The sequence below is a fragment of the Nyctereutes procyonoides genome, unplaced genomic scaffold (assembly GCF_905146905.1).
Source record: "Nyctereutes procyonoides isolate TBG_1078 unplaced genomic scaffold, NYPRO_anot_genome, whole genome shotgun sequence".
Lineage (NCBI taxonomy): Eukaryota > Metazoa > Chordata > Mammalia > Carnivora > Canidae > Nyctereutes > Nyctereutes procyonoides.
This window is the reverse complement of record NW_026575135.1, coordinates 71,514,593-71,533,551: the sequence shown is the minus strand read 5'-3', so window position 1 is coordinate 71,533,551 and position 18,959 is coordinate 71,514,593. Positions and strand designations below refer to the sequence as shown.

Sequence of the window (18,959 nt, the reverse complement as noted above, 5' to 3'; positions counted from 1 at the left end):
GTCACGGGGCCCAGCACCACGTCGCAGCGGCTCTTTGGCTCCTGAAAACGACCCCTTGTCCGTACCCCGCGCGGCAGGAGCGCCTCCCGAGCCCCAGCGCACCTCCACCCCGCCGACTGCAGCTAGCCCAGGAAGCGGAAGCGCCCGCGGCGTGGGGCCGGCAGGGGCCGCCCGGGGCGGCCTCCCCAGGCCAGGCACCGCCGCCCCCGCCGCCCCCGCCGCCCCGCCCGGCCTAGGCCTGGGGGCGGGGCCTGAGGGTCCCGGCGAGCGCTGGCGCAGGGTCCCCGCGGGAGGGGCAGGGGGAGGTGGGTCCCGATGAGGAGGCTGAGAAGCCAGGGTCCGGGGTGGGGACGGGGCCGCCTCACCACAGCCTTCCCGCGCTCGCCGAGGCCCCCCGACGCGCGAGCCCACGCGGGGGCCACGGTGCCGGGCCGCGCCCCGCCCCTCGCGGTGCTGGTGGAGGCGGCGGGTGACGCGGCCCCTTTAAATCCGGGCCGCCCCGCCCTGCGTTGCCGACTCCGCGGCGGCCCCGGATCCAGGCCGGGCCGCGGCTCTCGCCGCCCAGCCCAGCCCAGCCCAGCCCGGCCCGGCCCGGCTCGGCCCCGCCGCCCCGCCGCCCCGCCGCCCCGCCGCCCCGCCGAGGCCGCCCGCGCCGCCAGCCCCGCGCCCCCGCCCGCGCCGCCAGCCCCGCGCCCCCGCCCGGCCCCGGGCCCCCAGCTCCTCCCCGCCCCGGGGCCGGGGCCCCCGCCGCCTCCCGGTCCCCGCGCCCCGGCCCCGGCTCCCCGGGCCATGCGGCCTCGGCCCCGCCGGCGCCCGCCGCGCACCCGAGGAGATGAGGCTCCGCAATGGCACCTTCCTGACGCTGCTGCTCTTCTGCCTGTGCGCCTTCCTCTCGCTCTCCTGGTACGCGGCGCTCAGCGGCCAGAAAGGTGAGCGCGCCCCTCCCCCGGCCCCGCGCCGCGTCCACACCTGGGCTCACCTGGCGCCGGCGGCCGGAGCGGGGTCCGCCGGTGGCCGCGGGAGGCGGCCGGAAGCCGACGCAGGCGCCCCTTCCCCGGCCGGGCGCGCGGGAGGACGCCCCTCCCACCCTCGCCCCCACTTGTTTGCTGCCGGAACAGCGACGGTCTCCTCTGGCCTGGGCCGGGCCGGGCCGAGCCGTCCGCGGGGGCCCAGTGGGACGCTCGGGACTCCGGTCGCGCCCGACGCTGGGGCTGGGCTCCCCCGCTGCTCAGCTGGGGGACCCTGAGTTTACAGAGAGGGACAGAGACACAAGGTCAAGAGACGGCTGTGGCCAGGTGGGCCCCAGGGGTACCTTCTCCAGGCACCTGGAGAGGAGCAGGTACAGCGTTCCTGAAACGGGTGTGTGGGGGCAGCCACGTCCAGGCAGCGCTCCCCAACCCACCCACCTCTCCGCCCCCAGCCCACGGTGGCGGACCGCTCCCTGGGCCTCCCAGCCCTCCTCCGGGACATCTGGCCCCAGGATTCCTCTGCCAGGCCCTGGGTGCTGGAGAAGCCTTCCTCTGACGAGCCTCATGAGTAGCCAGCGCAGCCCCGGCTCCGGGATAACTTATTTTGTGTGGTCCCATCAAACTCCACCCCCCACCTGAAGTTTGGGTAGGCTGGCCAGTCCAGCACCAAAGCCCTCTGAGCTTGGTCAGCACACTTGGGGCAGGGGTGGGGGCAGGCCACAGCCCTGGCTGGAGTTGCTTGGGGTTGGTTGGGATGGCTGGGGCTGAGTGGGGCCCTGGTGGAGGGTGAGGAGGCCCTCACAGGCCTTGTCCACCCGGCCTACATGTAGCATAAGAGCCTCCGGGAAGAGCTGCTTCCTTCCTGCCTCCTGGCCTTCCTGCGGGAGGTCTAGGCAGGATCAGGCTGAGGCCAGCTGACCCTCTGCCTCCCTCCTACCTCCTGCTTCCCTTATCCCCAACCCCATGCTAAATGGAGCTGGAGGAGGAAAGACTGAGGAGGGATCTGGAATCTTCTGGACCCTCCAAGCCCCAACAGCCCCCACCTGTCTCCTGCCTGACCAGCCCAGCCTGCTGCAGTCTACCAACCTGTTTGGGTTGGGGTCTTAGGGCTCCAGAGGCCCTGAGGGGAGATCCCTAGGGCTTGGCACAGGAAGTGCATGGCTGGGCCAGAGTTCTCTGTGGGTCTGTAAGTAGGGCGTGTCACCTGGACAGAGTTCTCTGGATGTGGGTGTGTCATCAAGAGGATGGCATTTTGGACTTTTGGGAGAGTAGCCCTATAAGCAGACTGGCATGGAGACCAAGGTGGGGCTAGATCTAATGGGCTATGGCACGCCAGTCTGCTTGTGGGTGCGTGATGAGCCCTTGCACCCTGTCCTCAGCCAGGCCACTGTGGTTCCTGTGTGCCTCCTACAACAGCCACGTGCCCTCAGCCTCACATCAAGAGTTGCAGTGCAGGGACCCCCACCACAACCCCTTCTTTGGGAGCCTGGCTGGCCACAGGGAACTGATCTCCAGGAGCAGCAGAGGGAGGGTGGGTACCAGAGGCTCCAGCTGGGAGCCTCAGAGGCTCCCTGTCTCTGAGGGGGGTCATCCAGGAGGCTGGCACTCCAAGGGCCTGGGGAGTGGAAGAGCACCCCCCGCCAAAGAGGCGCGGGGCTTGGTTGCAGGGGTCCTCACAGGAGCCTAAGAGCCTGTGAGTCATGGCGAGGGGGTGGCATGGCACTTCCTTGTCAAGAGCTATCAGTGTTTTAGGAGACCCCAGTAAAGTCAGGTCTTTGGAGGCCTCCTGAAAAGCCTGAATCTCGGCTCTTAGGCAAACCTTTCTCATTTGTGCATGTAGACAAATGTGTGTGGGAAAGTCAGACTGAGCCAGTCTGAGGCCAGACTTGACCCCAGCTTCCAGCCGCAGTGGGTGTGGGGTCTAGGCTAGGGTCGGTGCAGGCACCAGTACTTAGGGGAAGGACAGAGGAATTCAGATCTGTAAGAAAGGTGGGCTGGGAGCCAAAGAGGAAGCAGACAGCAGGAGCAGGTGCCTTCCCGGAAGCCCGGGGCCAAGGACCAGAAAGGACATATAGGCCTTGGCAAGCTGGACCCAGGACCCAGGTTTGGGGCCCACTTTCATATCCAGCCTTAACCAGACCTGTGCAACAGCCCCACTAGTGCTCCGACTGTAGCCCTCAGCCAAGCACCTGCTGAAGACCCATCCCCATCCCCAGAGAGAACAGCAGACCGTGGGGCCGGCCAGCCTCCACCCTCCCCCACAGCCCAGCAGCCTGGAGTCCAGCAAACACAGATGTGGGGTGGTGGTAAGGTCTGGAGAGGAAAGGAACACCTGCCCCTCTCTGAACCCCCACCCTGCCTACAGGTTCACCCCATACCTTCACTGGACTGGGCACCTGCCTGGACCCCTCTGAGCCCCTTTCCCCTTCCTTAGGTACCTGGCACATGGTCTGCCCAGCTTGGCTCTTTGAGTCTTTTTTTTCAATCAAGAGGGAACCAGGGAGATGACTGCAGTCCGTGGGCCTCAGGTGTCCTGATTACTCTGCCTGCCTTCGTGTGGGGGGAGTGGTGAGAGAGGTGCCACGATCGGGGCCAAGCCCAGTTCTCCTCCAGGGCCAGCTGCACCTGGGCCAGGCCCTCCACCCTCCTTCCCTGGGCTAGGAAGGTAGAGAGGGAAAGAGAGGTCAAAGTGCCCTCGGCCCTTGCTGCCAGGAACTTCTTTCCTGCCCTCCCAGAGGCCAGGGGCTGCCTAGGCTTTTGCCCCTCCCATCCCTTGAGCTGTGCATCCCCCCCAGCCTGTTCAGCACGTCAGCCACCCAGCCCAAAAAGGTTGTGGGGATGCCAGGATGGCTTGGCAGAGCCCTGGCACATAAGGCTGAGCCCACTGGAAGGCAGGCACAGAACTTGAGTTTCTGGCTTTGACAGGCAAGGACAGAGGGGACCCAGGACCAGAGAAGTCAAGGACAGTGGTCAGGCCAGGGACCTTGCAGGCAGGGTGGGAGTAGGGGTGGGCTGCCGAGGAACAGGGCCTGCAGTGTTGAGGGAAGTGACATTAGAGTTGGTGTGGGCAGGGAGCCAGGGCCTATCACCTCCTGGTAAACAGAGGAAGCTCCGGCCCTGGGTTGCGGGAGGCCCCTAGGAACGGCGGCCATGGTAGGAAGCCGGCTGTGCCCAGGCCTCGGTGGCCAAGGGAGACTCAGGTGCTCACTGCTGCCCACCTGGCTTGTTGCCCAGGCAGGTGCAGGTTAAACAAGAGCTCAGCCTACATAACAGAGAAGGCCAGGGTGGGGCCGCAGTCAGAGAGGAGTGGGGCCTCCAGCCTCCCCCATGAAACAGAGCAGCTCTGAACCCCCTCCTGGGGGCCTCGGCACCTCCAGTCTCTGTTCCCTGTGGGGCGGCCCCAACTCTGGGCTGGGGTGCGAGAGTGTTTGTTGGGGTGGCTGGCTCCTGTTCAAGGGGTCAGGTTTCCAGGGTAACCTGGCCACTGAACCCAGCAGCACAGAGCCTCACAGATCTTGTAACCCAACTCTCCCCTCCCTCCGCCCGCAGGGCTGTCCCTGTGGGGCCAGCAGAAGAGTATGGAGTGTCTTAGGGAGGGTTTACTTGGCTCACCTCCCCACCCCTCCCCAACCCCACACCTCTTCCTCTTCCTCTAGGATTTAGCACTTAGACCTCTGCCCCTTCAGCTTAAGGGGGAATGTAATCCTGAAATGACAGAACTTTGCCTTGGTCATGACCTTTGGTGGCAGCACTATCCCAGGGCATTCTGAGGGCTGGGACCCCACCAGGGAATCAGGGAACAGGAGAGCTGCCTTGAGATGAGAGGGGAGTTCCGGAAGGTTTTCTAGCCTTAACAACTAGACTTTGAAACAGCCTTGAAGGCTATGTGGGTTTTCATTAGACCCAGAAGAGAAAGGGGGCTCCCAGGCAGAAGAGACAGCCCCCCCAAAGCCAGCAGTTGTCTGGGATGGCAAGTAGAGCAGAAGCAAGATTAGAAGGGTCCTTAAGTGCACAGCCCCGTGTGACCCAGCTGCATAGGCTGCAGGGGAAGGGATGTTGTTTGTCTCCTTGCTCACTGGTTCCTGCCAGACCAGAGGAGCCAGGTGCCCGGCACCCTGGGGATCCCTGAGCACCGTCGGGAAGCCCTACCTTGGTGCTGCTCCTGGCCTGCCTGCACCCCTAATGCCCACAGCTGGGGCCCGTCTGGAGGTTCTGACACCAGGCCTCCTGGGATGGTGCACAGACCCTTCCAGGAGGCGCTTGCATACAGGTCTCTGGAGGAGCAGGTCTGCAGGCAGAGCCATGTTCCCTCTCTACTGCTGACTCACACTGAATGACCAGGGACTAGTTGCTCAGTTTCATCTGCTCATCAGAGCACTGGGAGGCCATAACCACAGCAGCCAGCCCGTGAGACCAAAAATCCAGAGCAGAATAGGCACTGGGGCCCAGTCCTACTTGGAGGACAGGATAAGAGCCTCCGGAGAGGGCTATTCCCAGAGGGCCCTCTGTGAACATGGGTGGGGAGCAAAGGGTAGAGGCTGAAAGCAGGGAGCTAAGAACCCTCTTGAGCAAGGGCTGGGTCCTGCCCTGGTTGGGACCTTGGGTATCCAACCTCCTGGGAGGAGCAGAAACAGCAGAAAGAAGCAAGAGGGGTCTTTGGAAGCCACTGGGTAAAGATTCAGTCTAAGGATTCCCCCACTTGGGGCGGGAAGTGATCCTGTAGCCCTCCCCCAGAAGTCTTCTCAAAGGTGAGCAGGATAGGGGGAGAGTTACCCCCTCCCCCGAGTGTCACTGTGACTTTAGACTGACCCTATGTACACTACCCACCTCTCACCACCACCCCCACACCCTTAGCTGGCGTGTGGGCAGGCACAAGAACAGATGTAGATAGGCTATCGCACAGATGGGCACAGGAATGTGCGGCTGGCACACTCAAGGGACAGTAGGGCAATGCTCGGCTGCCCCCTGGTGACAGCGTGCGAACGAACCACCCGCAGGCGATGTGGTGGACGTGTACCAGCGGGAGTTCCTGGCGCTGCGTGACCGGCTGCATGCGGCCGAGCAGGAGAGCCTCAAGCGCTCCAAGGAGCTCAACCTGGTGCTGGACGAGATCAAGAGGGCCGTGTCGGAGAGGCAGGCGCTGCGAGAGGGGGAGGGCAATCGCACCTGGGGCCGCCTAACTGGTGAGCGCGGGCGCCGCGCCCCGGGCAGGGAAGGCGGGAAGGCGGGGCCGACGGCCGGCCGCCCGCCCTGACGCGTCCCTTGCTGCCCCCCCCCCCAGAGGATCCCAGACTGAAGCCGTGGAACGTCTCCCACAAGCACGTGCTGCACCTGCCCACCGTCTTCCACCACCTGCCGCACCTGCTGGCCAAGGAAAGCAGTCTGCAGCCCGCCGTGCGTGTGGGCCAGGGCCGCACGGGAGGTAGGGGCGGGGCGCGGCCCGGCAGGGGGAGGGGCGGGGCGGGCCCCGGCGTCCTGCAGTACCGGCTCCTCGCCCCCCCCGCAGTGTCCGTAGTGATGGGCATCCCCAGCGTGCGGCGCGAGGTGCACTCGTACCTGACGGACACGCTGCACTCGCTCATCTCGGAGCTGAGCCCGCAGGAGAAGGAGGACTCGGTCATCGTGGTGCTGATCGCCGAGGCGAGTGGCCTGGGGCGCGGGGGCTGGAGGGGGTGGGGAGAGGTCGGAGCCTGCAGAGAACCGCGGAACAAAAATAGCAAGAAAGAGAAAGGACAACAGAGTAGCATTCTGGAGGGGAAAAAAAAACCTCAAAGTTCAGTTGTCAGTTTCATTCACAAATTTAAGACAAGTTACAGAGAAAGTCCCGTTCAGCGTCCCCTGGTGGAAACGCCAGTTACCTCGGCCACCCCACCTCAGGGCCCGCAGTGCACGGGGTCCTCTGGAGCCCGCACCCATCCCTCAGCCCCTTCTTCCAGGCCGAATGGGGGTGACAGCCAGGCTTAGGGAGGGCACTTGGTCTCCCCACAGACTGACCCACAGTATACCTCGGTGGTGACAGAGAACATCAAAGCCTTGTGAGTACTGGCACACACACACCCCAAAGCTGGTGGGGGAGGGGCTTCGCTAGTGGGGCAGGCAAGTGCCGGTTGCTCCTATGTGATGCTGCCTTCCCAATGTGGGAAAGGGTGCTTCCCATCTTTGCTGAAAATGGGTGGGTGCATAGAGGCAGCCCAGCTTTCTGGAGCGTCTGTGCCTCATCAGGGTGGGCACAGTGTCGTGTGATAGCTGCCCAGAGGGCCTTACCAAAGGGACAGGCTCTGTCTAGCTCAGCCCTGCCCCAGCTGCAGTGCCAGGAGGCTGCACACCCACTGGCCTTCCCCGTTCCCAGGTTCCCCACGGAGATCCATTCCGGGCTCCTGGAGGTCATCTCCCCTGACCCCCACTTCTACCCTGACTTCTCCCGCCTCCGAGAGTCCTTTGGGGACCCCAAGGAGAGAGTCAGGTAGGAGCACCACACCCGACCAGGTGCCACCCTCCGCAACCTGCCCACCAGAGTGGAGAACCTGGTTGGCTGGTGCCGGAGTCGCAGGCATTTCCTTGCAGTACCTCCATGTCTCCACCAGAGGACCCCCGCATGGGGTTGGGGTGGGAGGCCAACCCAATCCGTGGCCTCTGTGGTAGCCACACTGGAGGTGGAAGGGTCCGAGCCCATGAGCCCCTGCCCCTGGTCCACAGGTGGAGGACCAAACAGAACCTCGATTACTGCTTCCTCATGATGTACGCACAGTCCAAAGGCATCTACTACGTGCAGGTCAGCACTGAGAACTTGCCTTGCCCCCCAGAGACCTGGACCCTGCCCGGGGCTGGTGGTAAGCCCTGCTGTACCACGCCCCTGTGCCCATGCTGAGTCCAGGCCCCCTTCTACCCCACACTGTGCAGCTGGAGGACGACATTGTAGCCAGGCCCAACTACCTGAGCACCATGAAGACCTTCGCTCTCCAGCAGCCCTCGGAGGACTGGATGATCCTGGAGTTCTCCCAGCTGGGCTTCATTGGTACGCCACCCCCCACCTGCCACCCAGCACCCCACGCCCCTGACCTGACCGGGGCTCCTCAGTCCAGCTGCCCTTGGCTTCCAGAGGTCAGGGCTCACCACCTCCTTCTGTACCCTTGTGTCTGCACCTGCCTGCAGCTGGCTGTAGGGCTTGCACTGGGAGCCTCCCTGGTGACGCCAGCCCTGGCCCCCAGAGATCAAGAAGCAGTAGGACGGGGTAGAGCTGCCCACCCAGCACCCTTTCCCACCCCCAGGGAAGATGTTTAAGTCGTTGGACCTGAGCCTGATTGTGGAATTCATCCTCATGTTCTACCGGGACAAGCCCATTGACTGGCTCCTGGACCATATTCTGTGGGTGAAGGTCTGCAACCCCGAGAAGGATGCGGTGAGCCTGGGCTGCACAAAGGGTGGGGGGGCACGCAGCCTCCAGCATGGACCATGTCAGTGTCCATGTGGCACCTGACATAAGGGGACAGCAGAGCAGCCTAGCTGAGCCCTAGGCTGTCACAATCTCTGCAGAAGCACTGTGACCGGCAGAAGGCCAACCTGCGGATCCGCTTCAAGCCTTCCCTCTTCCAGCACGTGGGCACGCACTCCTCGCTGGCGGGCAAGATCCAGAAACTGAAGGTGGGCTATACTACCCTTGGGCCTGGCTGGGTGTGGGCAGAGCTGGGGCTGCGGTGGGGTGCCGGGGGCAGGGGGGAGTGGACAGCGCAAGTCTGGGGGGGCCCTCTCCAGCTCTGCTGTATCTCCTTGGCCACAGGACAAGGACTTTGGGAAGCAGGCACTGAGGAAGGAGCATGTGAACCCACCGGCCGAGGTGAGCACAAGCCTCAAGACATACCAGCACTTCACCCTGGAGAAGGCCTACCTACGTGAGGATTTCTTCTGGGCCTTTACGCCTGCCGCAGGGGACTTCATCCGCTTCCGCTTCTTCCAACCGCTGCGCCTTGAGCGGTCAGTGCCGGCACCCCCTAGGTCCACCTTGGGGGAGGGGCAGGGTGGCCACCAGGATAGAAGCCTCACCACCAATTTCTGGACCTGCACATGCCCTCTTTGACCCCCAGCAAATCACTTAACCTCACTGTCCTTATCTGAAGAATGGGCTTCATGATGGTAGGTACTTTGTAAACACTAAGTCAGGTGGTGCCCACAGTTAACTGTGTGAGGTCGGCCAGCACTACCGTCCCCTTGCACACCCCCTGAGCCCTACCCAGCCTCCCTGAGCACCCCAGGGCCTACCTGCTACACTCCTGGCCCAGGTGTGGCTTCTCCTCTGCTAGACAGTGCCAGGGCAGTGCCCCGGCCCTGCAGCAGCTCACCGGCCTGTCTGGCCGCAGGTTCTTCTTCCGCAGTGGAAACATTGAGCACCCAGAGGACAAGCTCTTCAACACCTCTGTGGAGGTGCTGCCCTTTGACGTAAGTGTAGCAGGGCACGGGTGTGTAGGAAGGCCTGCCCCTCCCCCAGCCACAGCTTCAGCTCTTTGTTTTGTCCCCAGAACCCCCAGTCAGACAAGGAGGCCCTGCAGGAGGGCCGCTCAGCCACCTTGCGGTACCCTCGGAGCCCTGATGGCTACCTCCAGATAGGTGAGTGGTGGGCAGGCAGGTGGACGTGAGGAGTGGAGGCAGGGCGAGCAGAGGTCTGGGGGCAGTGGCTCAGTGCTGCCCTCCCTCCCTCAGGCTCCTTCTATAAGGGTGTGGCAGAGGGCGAGGTGGACCCTGCCTTTGGCCCCCTGGAAGCACTGCGCCTCTCCATCCAGACAGACTCCCCAGTGTGGGTCATTCTGAGCGAGGTAAGCCAGGATGGGGGGGGGGCGTCCGGGAACCCTTCCCAGTAGCCAGATAGTGGCTCAGCTCTGAGGCCTCTGCTGACCCCCAAGCCCTGCTCTTTTAGATCTTCCTGAAAAAGGCCGACTAAGTGGAGGGCTTCTGAGAGTGCACTTTGGCTGGCCCTGAAGCCCCCTGGGAGACCTGGGATGTCGTCGCTGCTGCCCCCGGAGGGCCAGCCCAAGGGCTCCTGCCCGGCACCCCGCTCCGCAGGCCTGGGATCGCCGCTGGCCCGGAGGCCCCAGGAGCTGGTGCTGCCCCCCCACCCCACCCCCGCCCGGCCGCGGGAGGAGGCAGGCGCCCCCCACACTGTGCCTGAGGCCGGCCCTTGCGGCCCTGGAACCATTCACATCCCTGGCAGGCTTGAGCTATCAAGCCAGGCCTTTTTAGAAGAGCTTTTTTCCTGGGCGCCCACTGTCTCTGGCGCGAACACTGGAATGCATATACTACTTTATGTGCTGTGTTTTTTATTCTTGGATACATTTGATTTTTTCACGTAAGTCCACATATACTTCTATAAGAGTGTGACTTGTAATAAAGGGTTAATGAAGTCTGTGCCTCCAGCATAAGTGTTGGGAGAGAGTAAGTGTGAGAGAGCTGTGGCTGCAGGCGGAGGCCAGGAGCCAGGCAGTGCCACCCATGCCCGCCGCCACATCCGCCCTCCGCACAGCTCTGCATCACCTTGCCCTCATTTACCAGAAGGCCCAGGCCGCCGGGTGGGTGACTCGCAGGTGCAGGTGGTGTGGAATCTGAGGCGGGGCACCCAAAGCTGCCTCTGCTTACTGAGGACCGCCTGCCCCAAGCACACCCCCCAGCTCCTATCACCGCGCCCCAACTGCCTGCTCCAGCCTTTGCCTCCCACACCCAAGGCATCCCCAACCTCCTACTTTGTGAGTCCAGGCCCTGCCCTCATCGGAGGTCGCCAACCCTCTGCGGCGCCCCGAGGGGCTCTGACACATTTTAGGGCTTCCCGCCCACCCTGGGACCTGTGCGAGAGTGGCTGCCCTGCCTGGAAAGCTCCTCTCCTCTGCCGACTTGGCTAAAAAAATCCCCTCCTCTGGGACGCTCTGTCCAGCCAGCAGGCCTTGCCCGTGTCTGGGCCCCCAAGGCAGCCAGACGCTTCCCCAAGAGTGCCTGTCCCGACTACACTGACGGCACTGGTCGTTACCCCCACGGAACATTACACCGGGCCGAACGCCAGGCACCGAGCGCTGACCCAAAAACGTCCCTGATGCCAGCTGTGAAAGACAGGGGACGAGGAAGGGGCAGCTGGAAGACAGTGAGGAGGCAGGCCTCAGAGGTGGGGACAGGCGACGAGCCGCTGGGCGCAGGGAGGGGCCACGGGGCGAGCCCCCGCGGAAAGCGCGGCGGCGGGCCGGGCGCGTGTCCCCCGGCCCGAGAGGCCCCTCTCCCGCAGCCCCGCCCCCGGGAAGCCCCTTGCCGGGAAGCCCACCAGCCGCCGCGGCCCAGGGCTGCGCGGTCCCTCCGACCCAGACAGTGCGCACGGGGTTCGGTCACCGGCACTTTAATAGGGGACTGGGATAGGACGAGCACCCCTCCCCTGTCCTCTTGGAAGCTCCGGCTCTTCTCCGGTTCCTCCGACCCGGCGTCCTCCGTCTCAGGCCCCGGGCAGCAGCGTCCCGAGCCGTCCGAGGAGCGCGGCGCGCAGCGCGCGGGGGAGAAAGTGGACGAGCAGCCCGAGCGCCGCCAGCGCCACCAGCAGCCAGAGCGCGCGCGCGCTCGCGTACAGCGGCGTCAATCTGCGGGTGGCGCTCAGCGGGGGCGGGGCGGGCGGCGGCGGGCGGCGGCGGCCCGCCCCCAGCGCCCCGGGCCCCGCCAGGCCCGCCCCCCCGCCAGGCCCGCCCGCAAGCCTCCTCTGCCGGGCCCCGCGCCACCTCCCAGGGTCCCCAGCAGGGTCCTCACCTTTGCTGCGCCGAGCGCGCGTAGCCCTGGAAGTAGCGGAGGCGCGCGAAAAGGTAGACCAACCCGCACAGGGCCGCCGTGCCTGCGAGAGGCCGGGCGCGGCCACGTGAGCCGGCTGGCGCGCGGCCCGGGGCCCCGGGGTGTGTGCGCGTCTGCCCCGAGCCCAGACCTTCGTGGAAGAAGATGCCGGCGACCCAGAGCGTGGCGAGGAACAGTGGGAAGTACTCGCTGCAGTTCACTCTGCGGTGGGAACGGGCGGTGTGAGGGCGCCGGCGGGGAGGGGGCTGGGACCCCGTCGCTGCCCGGCCCCGCGCCCTCCCCGGCCCCGCGCCCTCCCCGGCCCCGCGCCTTCCCCGGCCCCGCGCCCTCCCCCGCCCTCGCGCCCTCCCCGCCCTCGCGCCCTCCCCCGGCCCCGCGCCCCTCCCCGCCCTCCCCGGCCCCGCGCCCTCCCCGGCCCCGCGCCCTCCCCGCCCTCGCGCCCTCCCCGGCCCCGCGTCCTCCCCGCCCTCCCCGGCCCCGCGCCCTCCCCGGCCCCGCGCCCTCCCCGCCCTCGCGCCCTCCCCGGCCCCGCGCCTCCCCGCCCTCCCCGCCCTCCCCGGCCCCGCGCCCTCCCCGGCCCCGCGCCCTCCCCGGCTCCGCGCCCTCCCCGCCCTCGCGCCCTCCCCGGCCCCGCGCCCTCCCCGCCCTCCCCGGCCCCGCGCCCTCCCCGGCCCCGCGCCCTCCCCGCCCTCGCGCCCTCCCCGGCCCCGCGCCCTCCCCGCCCTCCCCGGCCCCGCGCCCTCCCCGCCCGCGCCCTCCCCGGCCCCGCGCCCTCCCCGCCCGCGCCCTCCCCCGCCCTCCCCGGCCCAGCGCCCTCCCCGCCCTCGCGCCCTCCCCGGCCCCGCGCCCCTCCCCGCCCTCCCCGGCCCCGCGCCTTCCCCGCCCCGCGCCCTCCCCGGCCCCGCGCCCTCCCCGCACGCCTCACTGGGCTCGGTAGACGCGCTGGAACTCCGGCGGCCCGGTGGTAAGCGGCGGCGGCACGCGGAAGGCTCTGCGCGCCGAGATCACCTGCAGGGAGAAGTAGGCTGGGGGCGAGGATGGGCGGGAGTCAGGTCCGCCGCCCGGAGGCCCGCGCCGTCCGTCTAGGTCCCACCTTTTCTCCTCCTTTCTTCCCGCGTGCTGACCTTGTCACGACTCCCCTTTAAGCCCTCCTGGAAAATAAGTGAAGTCCAACCTGAGGGGACCTCCGGCCCCCACCCCTTGTTTCTGGGTTTTGGTATCCAAGATGCTCAACGGGGAGGGCAGGGGGCCGGCCCGGGATGCCAGGAGGCGCTGTTCCCACGCCCCCTCCCCACCGAGGGGCAGGAGGAGTGTCGCGGGTACACCTGGACTTGGGAGGGGCCTGCAAGCTCTGGACTTCGCTCCTAAACCCTTTGACTTTGACTTGCAAAGCACAGGCAAATGACCAGCTCCCACTCTTTAGATATACGCCTACACTTTGAGGGTCCCATCATCAGGGCTGGAGGGCAGAGTTGGCTTCATCCTTACAAATGCAAGAGAACACACACCCTGTGGGTTACAGTTCCTGGTCCCCACCTGCGGAGCCGTGTGTGTGTGTGTGGGGGGGGGGGGGGTTGATCCTACTTCAGGCCAGGATCACTGTGCCTCCAAACTGTGGCATGGACTCCTGCCTTAGTTTCTCTGTTCAGGTGTTTGGGACCCCCACCTAAATCTGACAGACATCCTCTCCACTACCCCAGGGCAGTTGCTGCTGGGAATCTTCTACTCCAACCCTGGGGGCCTGTGGGGCTCTGTCTCCCTCCATTCCAGTTTGGGTGGATGTGGAGAGTGGGCTAAACCCAGAGGATCTAAGTGCACAGGTGCCCTTCTCTTGGCCTCTGGCCAGGCCTTGAACACACACACACACACACACACACACACAGCCCCAGTGCTAGTTGTCTTCCAGCAAGTCCAGGGGCCCTGGGGCTCTTGATGCCAGGCCCTCTGAAGACCTGTCTACTCCCAAGTGCGCTGTGGAACAGTGCATCAGAGTAGGACCTAGAGGGGGCCCTGTGGCTACTGAGGAGGGGCGAAGAGCCAAGCTTGCTAGCCTAGCAGATCAAGTCAGCCTGTCTGCTCTGACCCCCCCGCCCCCCCTGAAGGGCCCCTTCCCAGGCTGTGCCTTGTCCTAGCCCAGACAGTGTAGAGTGACGGTGTCCCAAGGGGCAAGAATATCCAGCCTGAGAATGTGTCCTCTAGGGACAGTCCATAAGGATACCATCCGGGCACCTTTGTGGAGTAGGTAGGGCAGGGCGCAGGTTCCAACCCTGTGCAGCTCCATGTGATCCCAGCATAGAGAGGATGCCTTTGAAGAGGGCAGAGCTGGGTCCTGCTGGGATTCCCAGAAAGAGGATAGTGGGAGAGGGCTGCCCTGGGCCCCATGGCTGCCCCGGCAGGTCAGCCTTTCATTCTGGCGCCTCCCATCCCAGAGTGGCCTCCCATCACAGAATCAATAGCCTAAGGCCTTGGGTGCCCCACCCGCTCCCGGAAGCCCCTGCCCCCCTTCCAATGTCCTTTATGCCACCCCCTTGCTCACACAAGGCATGCCTCTCTCAGTTGTTCCTCAGGACCCTTTTTCTATCTGGCTGGCTATCGCCTCAGCCAGGCACCCCCCTCAGCCCTGGTCCTGGCCCAGGGTTTCACAGCTCACCCCACAGACCTCCCTCCAGGGCTTTCCCTGGCCCTGAGGATGGTGCCACCTTCTCAGCCTTCACTGGGGCCAGAAAAGCTCCAGCCCCAGCAGTCTGGGCGAGTCCACCCCTCCCCGGTCCTGGGCCCCCCAGCACCTCCCCAGGGCCCCTCCCCCACCTCCCAAACAGGAGCTAGTTCACCTTGCAGCAGGACTCCCAGGAGAGTGACAGTGGCCAGAAGGGCCACCTCATCCTTCATGGTGCTGGCGGCTCTGTGGGCCCAGGCTGGTGTGTGACGAGACAGCCGCGGAGCTCTTATCAGCCCTGGGCTGCTCACTTGAGAGGCTGGCCCAGGAGAGGAAGGCTGGGCCCTCTCCCCGCCCCTTCTGGAGGAGCTGAGGAAGGGGTGTGACCAGGGCCAGTGAGAGCCCGGGGGCCTGAGCAGGCTGGCTGGGCGGAAACCAGGGCTGGACGGAGCTGTGGGCTAGGGACAACCGGCCACTTCCTCCCAGTCATTCTTTGTGTCTTCAAGATTTTATTTATTTGTTTGTTTATTTATCTGAGAGAGGGTGAGCAGGGGGAGGAGCAGAAGGAGAGGGACAAGCACTCTGCTCTGAGAGTGGAGCCCGATGCTGGGCTCCATCCCAAGACCCTGGGATCATGACCTGAGCCAACACCAGAGTCAGACACTGACCAGACAGAGCCACCCAGGTGCCCCCTGCTGGGTCATTCTTGCCTCTTCTGTGCCTTGTCCAGTGCTCACCAGTGCTGGCCGAGCCAAGCATCCGCACTGCAGCCTTGGGGAAGCCTGGCTCCCATGTCGGCCCAGTGTCTCCAGGCCCACGCCCTCAGCACGTCCCAGGTGGCTCTCCAGACTTCCTCATGTCCTGGGTTTGTTCTCGGGAAACCAGAGGCTCCTCCTTGAGCCCTCTACACCCCCATCCACAGTTACCACCTCCCACGGATCATCAAGTCCTGTTCATTCTCAAGTCCACCCCCAGTGTACCTTCCAAGCCCTGCCTTGCCCCAGTCATCTCTCATCTGGGCACAGGTTAAGGGATTCTAGAAGGTTCCCAGCCCCCCACACACACACGCCCCAGACACACCCACTTACCTGTGTCCCCACTCCCCAAGCAGGCTGTTATGTAACATGTAACTCCGATGCAGGGCAGTCCAAGCATGCAGACCACGTGGGCGCACAGCCAAGTCCCTGCTCCCCTCAGGAAACCCAATGCCTGCCAGCCTCACAGCTGCCTGGGCTCCCAGCACACGGGCCATCCTGAAGCGGCCTTGCTGGCCTGGCAGGGTAGGTCAGCCTGTTGAGGATCATGGAACCCATCCTCTCCCAGGGCCCCGACTGCAGAACCATCACCTACTGTTTCTGCCTGCCCAGCATCCCTTCTTCCAGAGGTCTTCCCATTCTCAGATCCTGTGGTGTGCACAGAGCTGTTTCCCCGCCTCCTGGGCCTGACAGATGGGCATAGGACACAGGACGACTGTGTGAGCCACGGCTAGCTCAACATGCTGAGGTGCCGTTCTGGAAACGTAGAATACCAGGAAAGGGAACTCAGGGTGGGGAGAGGGTTCCTGAGGGCCATTTATGGCCACTGGCCGCCCTGAGGAACATCGAGCCTACGTGAGGCTTGGAGGAGAAAGCAGCTGATGTCCTGGAGCCCTGGGGCCACCTGCCTGGAACAGCCCTCCAGCCAGGCAGCCTCGGCATCTTGTAAGACGGCCACTTCTCCTTTCGGCTCAGGCTGGGGGGAGGTAGGTTTTGGTCAGCAGTGGCAGAGCGCACAGGCCACAGAAAAGCGCAGGCCACGCTGCGGGAGGGACAGAGCAGCTGGATCTTGGGGGCAACTGCCCTGCAATTGGTCTTGGGCCACTGTGATGCCCGGTCACTCCTGAGGGGGACGGGTGTCTGCATGTCTGTTATGTGACCTCTGGACCTCCTTCCTTGCTGTCCCCAAGCCTGGGTCCCAGCCTGAGAGCTTTGTAAGCTCCTGGGCTCCCCCAAGAGCTCCTTTGGCTCGCCTGTGGCCTGGCCAGGGCCCAACAAGTGGTCTCCATTATGGTTCCCAGGGATGGTGCCAGCCTGTCCATGTGAACCATGCGTGTCTGCGGGCACTCGCAGCGAGTGTCTCTTGGGGCCTGTGTGCTTGCCAGCGTGTCGGCACTCGTGTGTGTGTGTGTCTGTGGGTCTCCACACGTTTCAGGAGCTCCTCTAGGCCAAACTCTTGTTTCCTCTGAGGCCTAGACAGCCTCCTTTCCAAGCCGGTCCCCTGCCCCAGCAACAGGAAGCTGAGGCCTGGCACCAGCAGCTTCTGAAGAAGTCCTTGGGCAGATGTCCAGGATGAACTGGGCACGTCCCTCCTTCTGCCCTTGGCCAGCCTCTCCCGCCTGTGGCCTCTCCAGGCCTGGCGCACCGACCCACCCACCTGGGCAGCTCTGAGGCACTAACATCCTGGAGGAAATGGAAAGAGCCCTCCCTGAGCCCCTGCTTGCTAGATGAGCCACTTTGACCCTGGAGCATTCCCTCTGCACTACAGCCCCTACGACGCCCAGAGGAATCTTCTGGAAGCTGAGCTCGCCAAGGATCTCCGAGGAGTGGAAGAGCCCGCAGAACCATTACTTGAGAAGAAACCACAACTTGAAAACAATAGACCATGATAAGCAGTGCCCAACTCAGTCGCTAAAATACATTTTTAAAAAATAATAAAAGCAGCAGAGAGGAGGGGTGCAGTGCACCTGGCTGATGCAGCCAATGGAGCCTATGAGTCTTAATCCCAGGGTTGTGAGTTCAAGCCCCACACTGAGTGTAGAGATTACTTAAACAAAAAACTTTAAAAAGGGGGGGGGGGCATGTGGGTGGCTCAGCAGTTAAGCATCTGCCTTTGGCTCAGGTCGTGATCCCAGGGTCCTGGGATGGAGTCCCGCATCAGGCTCCCCACAGGTAGCCTGCTTTTTCCTCTGCTTCTCTTTCTGTGTCTCTCATGAATAAATAAAATCTTAAAAAAAAAAAAAAAAAACAAAGTTGTAGGGCAGCCTGGGTGGCTCAGTGGTTTGGTGCCACCTTCACCCCAGGGCATGATCCTGGGGACCCAGGATCGAGTCCCGCTTCAAGCTCCCTGCATGGGGCCTGCTTCTCCCTCTGCCTGTGTCTCTGCCTCTCTCTCTTTCTCTCTCTCTCTCTCTCTCTCTCTCCCTCTCATGAATAAATAAATAAAATCTTAAAAAAAAAAAACAGTTGTGGGCAGCCCAGGTGGCTCAGTGGTTTAGCTCTGCCTTCAGCCCCGGGGTGTGAAACCCAGGATCATGTCCCATGTCGAGCTTCTTGCATGGAGCCTGCTTCCTCCTCTGCCTCTCTGTGTGTCTCATGAATAAATAAGTAAAATCTTTATTTAAAAATTAAATAAAAATAAATTTTTAAAAGTTGTTTTGTGCATAGTACAAAGAATGTTTGTGTATACTTGACCCTAGCATGTTATAGAACAATGATGTAATGCTTAAAATCAGGACAGTAACATTGATCCAGGGCTATTAATCTCTCTATCCAAATTGTCTAACAATGTCCTTTGACTGATCGAGGATCATGTGTTCTTAACCTCCCCCAGTCTGAGACAACTGTACGGTGCCCCATTCTGTCCTTGCTTTTCACAATCTCAACACTGCTGAGGACCACCAGTTGTTCTTCTGTAGAATGGCCTTCAATTTGGTTTGTCTGATGTTTTCCCATGGTTAGATTTATTTATTTATTTGTTTATTTATTTATTTATTTATTTGAGACAGAGAAGGAGAAAGCACAAGCAGGAAGGAGGGTCAGAGGGAGAGGGAAAAGCAGACTCCCTGCTGAGCAGGAAGCCTGACTCAGGGCTCCATCCCAGGACTCCAGCATCATGACCTGAGCTGAAGGCAGACAGTTAACCAACTGAGCCACCCCAGGGCTCCTATCATGGTGTCTCTTATCACTCATCCCACACTACAGCAGCCATGGAGGGGAGGTAACAAACCCAAGTGTGTTCTGGGCCTCCCCAAGAGAGTCCTAGCCAAGCTCCATTTCACAGTGAATTAGCCAGGCCTGTGACCCCTGGGTCATTTCCTTGGTTCCTAGATGTATCATTGGACAGTCGCGTTAGGCAGTTGGCATCGTGCAAAAGAGTTTGCACAACACAGCTGTCACTGCTGTCCTTGCAGGGTTGGCCTGTGCCTGACAGCAGCTAACTCAGATTTCAGGAGGGTTCCCACCATTAACTGATAAGAATGGCTCAACTGTGCCTAACCTGTTTGAATTTATGGGGGAACATCTGCTCTCCTTTACGGAGTGGTTCATGTTAGACAGTACCTCCATAACCAGCCTCCCAATGAAAACCTGGGGTGCTGAGTCTCTGATGAGCATTTCTGGTTGGCCACATGGGCCATCATATCATATTGCTGGAGGAATGAAGCATGTCTTGTGTGATTTCACTGACAGGGGCTCTTGGAAGTGTGTCTGCTTCCCCAGTCTTCACTCCATATGCCTTCTCCCCTTTGCTGATTTTTCCCTGTACCCACTGGCTGG

At 63.0% G+C, this 18,959-nt stretch overlaps 2 protein-coding genes across 6 annotated transcripts; one reads left to right on the top strand and one right to left on the bottom strand.

Annotated features, from left to right (window-relative positions):
* Positions 1 to 724: 724 nt before the first annotated feature.
* MGAT4B (alpha-1,3-mannosyl-glycoprotein 4-beta-N-acetylglucosaminyltransferase B) lies at positions 725 to 10,360 on the top strand. Its single transcript, XM_055302134.1, has 15 exons — positions 725 to 929; positions 5,966 to 6,151; positions 6,250 to 6,390; positions 6,475 to 6,608; positions 6,957 to 7,003; positions 7,318 to 7,431; positions 7,665 to 7,740; positions 7,869 to 7,983; positions 8,237 to 8,367; positions 8,502 to 8,609; positions 8,746 to 8,939; positions 9,323 to 9,401; positions 9,482 to 9,569; positions 9,663 to 9,775; positions 9,877 to 10,360. Exons 1-15 carry the CDS (start codon positions 833 to 835, stop codon positions 9,898 to 9,900), a joined length of 1,647 nt encoding a protein of 548 aa, XP_055158109.1. The 5' UTR covers positions 725 to 832; the 3' UTR covers positions 9,901 to 10,360.
* A 128-nt stretch (positions 10,361 to 10,488) lies between these two features.
* Positions 10,489 to 14,864, bottom strand: LTC4S (leukotriene C4 synthase). 5 transcript variants are annotated; one of them, XM_055302139.1, is made up of 6 exons: positions 14,603 to 14,791; positions 12,896 to 12,922; positions 12,697 to 12,779; positions 11,902 to 11,972; positions 11,733 to 11,814; positions 10,489 to 11,569 (listed from the first exon to the last, which is right to left on the bottom strand). In XM_055302139.1, the coding sequence occupies exons 1-6, from the start codon at positions 14,651 to 14,653 to the stop codon at positions 11,428 to 11,430; spliced, it is 456 nt and encodes a 151-aa protein (XP_055158114.1). In that variant the 5' UTR covers positions 14,654 to 14,791; the 3' UTR covers positions 10,489 to 11,427. The 5 variants fall into 5 exon arrangements, with proteins under 5 accessions (XP_055158114.1, XP_055158115.1, XP_055158111.1 ...); XM_055302140.1 differs by lacking the exon at positions 12,896 to 12,922 and having other exon boundaries at positions 12,697 to 12,796; positions 14,603 to 14,762; XM_055302136.1 differs by having other exon boundaries at positions 11,733 to 11,972; positions 14,603 to 14,734.
* Positions 14,865 to 18,959: the final 4,095 nt, after the last annotated feature.